The 7,483-nt window shown below is 45.6% G+C and overlaps 1 protein-coding gene across 2 annotated transcripts in view; it reads left to right on the top strand.

Annotated features, from left to right (window-relative positions):
* The first annotated feature begins 305 nt into the window (after nucleotides 1-305).
* ROR1 (receptor tyrosine kinase like orphan receptor 1) overlaps nucleotides 306-7,483 on the top strand; it is a 180,945-nt gene continuing 173,767 nt past the window's right edge. For both annotated transcript variants that reach the window (XM_034064180.1, XM_034064179.1), the window contains exon 1: nucleotides 306-500. In XM_034064180.1, the coding sequence (XP_033920071.1) occupies nucleotides 401-500 (100 nt within the window). In that variant the 5' untranslated portion in view covers nucleotides 306-400. The remainder of the gene's footprint in view (nucleotides 501-7,483) is intronic.

Raw genomic sequence — 7,483 nt, 5'->3', positions numbered from 1 at the left:
GGGAAGACATGCAGTGGACTGTGAGGAAAAGCTCCTCAGCCATGCGGGCTGAAGTGAGGGGCAAAATGGCGGCCGCGCCGTGAGGCGAGGCGAGCGCCCCCCTGCGCCGCGCCGCCGACGGGCCGGCTGCGGGCGGGCAGGGGCGGTGCGGTGGGAGGGCCGGTAGGGGGCGCTGCTCGGCCGGCGAGCGAGCGGAGCGGGCGGCCAGTGACAAGCGCGGGGCTGAGGCGGCGGCGCCCGCCCGCTCCCCCGCCCGGGAGAGCGCAGCCCCGAGGGCGCGGCGTGGGACGGGTTCGGCGGCGCGGGAGCAGACGCGGCCCCGCGGCGGTTGCGCAGGGCCGGCCCGGGGACGCCGGCGCTGCGCGGTTGGATGTGGGAGTAGCGCGGCGCCGGCTCAGGAATGCAGCAGCCGGGCGGCGGGGACGGGAGCTTCTTGCTGCTCCCGCTGCTCCTGCTGCTGCGTGCGGGCAGCCGGGCGGAGCTGGCGGACACCACGCAAGGTAAGGCTGTGCGGGGCTCCGGCCCGGCTTCTGTCCCGCGGGAGGCTCCCCTCGCCCGCGGCCGGACGGTGAGGTACCGGGGGGTGTCGGTGTGTGAGGGGGACCGGGGCCGCCCGTGTGGGGTCCGGCGGAGCTGGCCCTGCCTTGCCTTGGCTGTGGTGGTGAGGGGCTGCTCGGGGCTCCATCGCCGCCCCCCCTCCCGCGTTAACGAACTCGGAGTTTTATCGTCGATCTGTATTTAATTGCTTCGTAAAAAGCCGTTCCAAGCGTTTGGCAGAGATATTTGGCTGAGTGTAACTGTTCCCGCTTTTGATAGGTGATTGATGGCTCCCGAGGTGGTGTTATCAATGATGACTTGTCCTTCAGCCCCAGCTTTGGGGGGTGTTTTGCCATCTCAACCCCCTTGTAGTCTTCCAACAAGTTTTTATAGATGTGTTCTTTTAAACAAGAACCTTAAAGACTCTTTGATTTACTTTTAACGAGTAATATTTATTTCGCAATCCTTCTGCTTTATTAGCGTTTTGATTTCAGCCTTTTGCAGATGATTTATGTTTAAAGCGTAAGCATAGCGCATGCATAAAGGGACCGAGATGGAGTTAGGCAAGAAGGAGTGATTCCTGAGGCCAAGTCAGTAAAAAGTGAGCAGTGCTTTTGGACGCCTGCATGAGAACTTCAGTGAGAGGTGGATGTTCATGAACTCCAGCTCCTTGAAGGTACTTTATGGTGGGGAGTTAAATCACAAGCCGCTTGTGAAAAGCCCTGGTTGGTAATATGGCTGTATTTAGTATTTAAAGAAGGGGAGGAAAGTGAACACGAAAGAGATAAAGCTGTTCGAGTTTAAATACGTAGCGGTCCAGAGCTGAAAGAGCTGTGATTATAAAACCTCTATTCCAAATTGCAAAGGATAACTGCTCTTCAAAAGTCATTCGTAGCTAATTACAATGCTCCTGTCCCACGCCTGTGCCTGAGTTTCTGTCTGTGTTTCAGTGCATCCCTAATGATGCTGTTACCTGGCACTGTGTGTTAGGTAGTGGATCCCTCTAAATGACTTCCAGATATCCCAGTGCGACTCAGTTGCACACAGGCGTCTCCTGGTGCAGATTCAATGGCTGGATGATGTTCTAGCTTAGGGTAGGAATTCTCCATGACATCTCAATGGGAAGATTTCCAAATGTTGTTTTCTAGTGTCTCTAGGGAGTGCTGTATGTGCTTAACAAATAGCTGTAGTTTGAAAAGGGGAGGGGGAAGACAGGCTGTCTTTCTTCCTGTTTCTCAGATAATTCTAAAACTTTAGGGTCATAATATGAAATTTTGCGTGTTTCTAAGAGCCTGGAGGGGAAAACAACCCCACAAACATAAAGCAACTGGGTCCAGAACTGGCTATTTTTGCTGGGAAGTATCTTTCATAATATGAATTCACCTCTGTGTAGGACTATTAATATAGTCATCATGCACGATTACTTTTCGCAGTGAAATATGTTCTGTATTTTAAGTAGTGTCTTTGGCACAATGTTGATTCATGGGCAGATCAAGTGATTTATTGACTTTTTTAATAGTTAAACATTTAGCACATGCTACAACAACAAACTGTTTTCCCCTTGTTAAAGATCTGGGTTTTGTGGAAGAATAAAGGAACCTGAACATAAAACGCTCCAAGAAACCAAACAAATAAGTGAAATACTTAATATAAATAGTTTTATAAAGTTCTTTAAGGTTACTCTAATGGCTGGGTGATAGATTTTGCTCCATCAGAAACCCAAACAACCCCACAGAACCCTTCAGTCTCTATGCTTTTACCCTCATATTTTCCAAAACGGTGGAATATGGACCACTAAATGAGTAAAAGACCTTTTTTTTTCAGGGGTGTCAAGTAAGGACTGCAAGGAAAGTCCATCTCTGGTAGTAGAACAACTTCTGCTACCAGCATAGATGTTCTTGGAGTCCAAGATCTGACAGTCTAACACAATGAAATATTTCAGAGTAGTTTGGGCTCTCAGCTCCCTGAATTCCGGGAGGATGAGAGCCTGATTGTGCTGTGCTTGGTCCAAACACCTGTGGAGATGTGACTCCCACTCCAGAGACTCCCCAGTTTGACACTGATCCAGTAAATGTATACAGATGTGCACAAATGGCCTCATGCATGTGGCTGATGCAGCTCAGTAGGACAAGTCAGATGTGTGTCTGCGTGGAGGCTGGGAGCATGAGCAGCTATTGTCACATCTCTTTTGGAGGGATTATTACAAGCTCATCCATTTAGTTGAGATATTGTCAAGTGACCAAAACTGTTTTGCTGTGTTGCCTTGCAAAAGCTCTTTTCTTATTTTGCAGGTCCTCTTCACTTTTCCCCCTGTCTCCTGCTGCTTCCTTTTTGTCAATGACCTTTCCTTGTAGAGCAAAACAAAACAAAAAGCACATTTGCCTTTGTACATTCATGCTGTCTTTAATGCCTGCTCTTCCCAAGGGTGCTTCAGGGCTGGCCTGAGTGCTCTGAATAAAATCACAGAGCTAATGTCAATTTAAGTAACAGGAACTCTCCAACTTGGATATTTTTCACTATGTTTTACATTAGTCTATGATTCTATGATTACCAGTTCCGCTTTATTCTTACATTATTCCGTATCTTGTAACTTCATGAGGAGTCACATTCGAAGAAGCGTGAAGCGAAAAGCATTTTAAAAGCATATAATAAACCCCAAATCTCCGGATTATGTTTCCGATTAAAGCGGCTAGTGTTGATTTCCTTGCAAGTTGCCTCTTGTGAGATAAAGTTCCACAGCTCTCAATTAGCCCCTGTGGTTATTGTTTCATCCCTGGGTCAACAGACTGCTATTTCACCACTTATGAGTTTACAAACAAACAAAATGCTTTTGTTGCCTTAAGCCTCTAAGAGGATGAGAGTAGGTGTTACTGTTTGGCTCATCATGACCATAGATCTTGCATTTCTTGACAAAAGTTGCTTGAGGTATCAGCAAATTATCTTCAAGAAATCATTTCTTTGTTTCTGTAATTAAAAGCCTACTGAAAATGCTCTGTTGATTATGTACACACAGGAACTTAAAGCATTGCAAATGAGATCTGGGCAGGGGAGTGTTTTAAACCTTGTGGATGGATTTTAAATACAGATACTTAAGTGAAGGCAAAGGGAGGGGGGAAAAGCTTCCCTGAGGCGTGACACTAGATACCACTCTTTGGAAACACATGTAGAAATGCAGCAGTCTTCTGAGACTCCAAAAAGCACCTCAGAGCTAAAAACTCTTTCTAAAAGTCTCTTAACTAAATGCAGCTGCTTTCCACAGAGTGATTGTCTTCCAGAAATATCTAGAAAGTTAACTAATACAAAATAAAACCTGTAAACCTTTTCTTCCCCAAGCCCTGGCAGAATCCTCAGTCATCCTCAATTGCAAATTTTGCCTTTGCGTGATTACGCAGGTTTTTCCCATTTTATATCATAAAAAATTGTAGTGAGCTGGTAGACTGTGATCTGCAGTCATGGCTTTCATCTACTGTTTCAGTGTGATGTTCTCCTCCTGCTGTAGGCACCCAGCTCAGATGTGTTGTTGGTATTTCGCTAGCGAAGTTGCTCCCTGAGCCCGAATAATCAAGGCAGCCTCTGTCGGACCTTTGGCACAGCTGGAAGGTCTCACGCCAGCCTTGTGTAGGTAGAGGTGTGATAGTGATAATGCATCCTGCATTTAGACGGCTACTCTTATGCATTGAAACACTTAACTGAATATCAGATGAAGTTATTTTGTTGTTAAGATGCTGTCTTTGATCCAAGTTTCTGCTTTTAAAAATTAGCAAACCAGGGCTGTTGTATTATAATTCTCTCTTGAACTTGAAAACAAAGGAAAGGTGTATGTGAAATCTAAATCTGGTTATAGGAGAGGGAACAGTTTCTAGTGATAAAGGGTGGTGCAGCTCCCTGAAGAATAGCTAAAAGAAGTTGGGTTGACTGGGGCTGCAGTTGAATATTTAAGTGATTTTGTAGAGCTTTTTCCATCCTGGTTTCTTTTTCATTCTAATCATGGAGATATTGAAAGTCAATGAATCTACTAATGTATAAATGAAACAAGAGTGAAATGAGTAAATGAGAGCAATTGTCTAGGATTCTTCTGCAATAACAAGAAGATACTGGTGTTAGGTGAAGAATGCTTCTATAGTTGTGGTGATGTGGTTTTACATACTTTATGGTGAATAAGAAGCATTCTAAAATTCCTGAAATTTTACATTTGGTGTAAAATTTCATTTTGTTCAGGGCTGCAGAAAATGTTACATTTTTTCCCTGCCTATTTGCAAGCAGGATCACTGTCCCCCCCTTGGCAGGAGTGTGGCATATGACAGACTTGGTCATGTTTAGTGTCTTTTAATGCAGGTGAAATGACAGGAAGCATAGAAAGGCTATGAAGTTTGTGAGGGTAAAAAATTGAATAATTTCAGCTTAAACAAATACCGCTAATGTGATGTGTAATAACAAAGCTCTAAATATTACTGTTATTTAATAGTAAAGTTTTTACAGGCCCTCTTGGTGATGTAAATAATGTAAAATAAAAACTTTCATACTTTTGGAATCTAATACTATGTGATATTGAAAATGGTGCTCTGCCAAAGTCAGACAGCTTGGGAAAAGGAGTAGCTTTAGAAAGGAACCCTTTAGTGAGGGAAAGCAATAACGCAGGCTTCTCAGCATACTCCATGCCAGCAACCCGTCGTGAGGAAGATTGCTTTCCAGGATCTCCTCTTGAAGTGGAGACATTGGAGTGCCACTGTTTCCAAGTAAAACCACAGAGCAGTATAGGGAAGGAAATGGCTAGTGGCTTGTGAAAAGAATCTCATGCTGCTTATTGCTGGGATGGACACAGATTTGGAGGATGATTCCTGAAAAAATAATGCAGAATGATTACCAACAGGAACAGAAAGCCACATCGTTCCCATGGAGAAGAAGCCAACAGGAATTACTGCACTTTCACCCTGTAGCTTTTTACAACAGCAGGTAGGGACAGGACAGGGGGGACTGGGTTTCAAGATGAAAGAGAGGAGGTTTATATTAGACATTAGGCAGAAGCTCTTCCCTGTGAGGGTGCTGAGACGCTGGCACAGGGTGCCCAGAGAAGCTGTGGCTGCCCCATCCCTGGCAGTGTTCAAGGCCAGGTTGGACACAGGGGCTTGGAGCAAGCTGCTCCAGTGGAAGGGGTCCCTGCCCATGGCAGGGGATTGGAAATGGATGAGTTTTAAGGTCTCTTCCAACCCAAACCACTCTATGATTCTGTGACATTAATTGTGGGGCCAGCACTGTGTTTCAGCAGTGCTGTGTACAATAATTAACATTACTTTCTTCTAATGTATTTCAACAAGTCATTAGCTGGAGTTCATGCTGAAGTCATGAAATGGGTTCTGAAGCAGAAGAAAGCCAAGGTCAAGTCTGCTTTGTTAGTTGTACTAAGTTCCACTGAGTAATTGTACTTGATAGCCTCTTCTAACAAAATCCCTTTAGAGAGCTACATAGAGGCGCTGGCTGTGTTTGATCAGTGAGGAGCTACATGCACCTTCACAGGACATAGAACAACAACAAAAACTTGTGTCCTGCAGGAAGAAGTATCCTCGGCTGCTGACATTGGCAAGGTCTGAGCAGTGTGTCCCTGTCAGCTGGGTTGGGACAATTCCATGCCAGTTTTGTAGCGCTGCTCCAGGCGTGTTTTAACTCACCCAGGCCTTTGTGTTGTGTTGGAAGCAGGGAGCCTGGGCTCATTCATGGTGATTTGGGAATGATGAAGAGAAAGGAGAGCTGTCTGGCCTTGGTCTCAGGGAAAGTTCTAAGAACAGTAATTGAGGCAAGCCACTGCATGTGGAGGCAGAGCACACTCCTCCTAAGGAGCTGGAGCAGGAGTGCTGGTAACTTTGTGCAGATGTTGTGTGTGTTTTATAACTGCTCCTGATGCCCTGTTCTGTGTTGTGTTGTACAAAGACATGCTTTCACTCAGCAACAGATACTTGGGATGAGGCTTATGTTAAGACTCAGCCATCCCAGTATGCAATGGTAAAGCTTCGTGACTAGATGAGTTCTTGGGAAAACAGTTAGTGGAGGCCCTGGTGGAAGCCTGCATTTTATTAAAAGGGTTTCTTTCAAACTGGTCAGGTCATATGTCGAAACTGATACTTCAGGATGGCTTCCTGTGACCTTCTGCTCCTTTCCTCCAAGGGGTGTCAGTTGTGCCTACTCCTGTCCGGTTCCCAGATGCTCTGCTCTGTCTGCAGCAGAGGCCTGAACATCTGCTCCATGCAGATCTGGGAAAGAGACAGGGTGGTGAGGCTCTGTGTTGGGAGAACAGCAGCAGGCCATGGGAAATGGGAAGATCAGAGATAAATAAGGGAAAATGTTCAGCAGCTTTATAACTGCATCGCACATTCCCTTCAGAGACTGGAAATATATGAGGGTATTTTCTTATCCTTGGAACTTGAGATGATCTCTGGAAGGATATGTGCTTCCAGATTCACAGCGTGAGCATTCCTCTGTAGGGGTGGCTATTTTGTCCTCTGAAGCACAGTCCCTCCTGAAGATACTAAACCAAGTTTTAAAGAACTGATGGTGTAAATACAATGTGCTGCTTGAGAGTGTCCAAATTGTTGCCGCTCAATATAGAACATACAGGGTACTCATTCAGAGAACCTCTGTGACTCAGTGCTGAGATTACATGCTGGAGAAGGAGGGATTTTATGATCAGTGTGGCCTTATTCTCAAAACTCACAGGACTTTTGGCTCTTGTCATGTTTACTTGGGAGAGCTGAGCACTTCCCAAAAGCTCCTCAGAAAGGTCACAGGGCACAGATCAGACCAAAGGCTTCAGAAGCCTGGTCAGGAAAAATGAAGCTGCTTGAGATGATGCAGTGAGTGAGGAATTTTACTAGAGCCCTTTTCAGATCATGTCTAGTACTTCATGTCTTCTTATTGGGCTAACAACACTTTGAAAAGAACCTGTCTTTGTACT

Source organism: Melopsittacus undulatus, chromosome 6 (genome assembly GCF_012275295.1).
Source record: "Melopsittacus undulatus isolate bMelUnd1 chromosome 6, bMelUnd1.mat.Z, whole genome shotgun sequence".
NCBI classification, from domain to species: domain Eukaryota; kingdom Metazoa; phylum Chordata; class Aves; order Psittaciformes; family Psittaculidae; genus Melopsittacus; species Melopsittacus undulatus.
The sequence above is the reverse complement of the archived record's forward strand: the minus strand, read 5'-3'. Positions and strand labels throughout refer to the sequence as shown.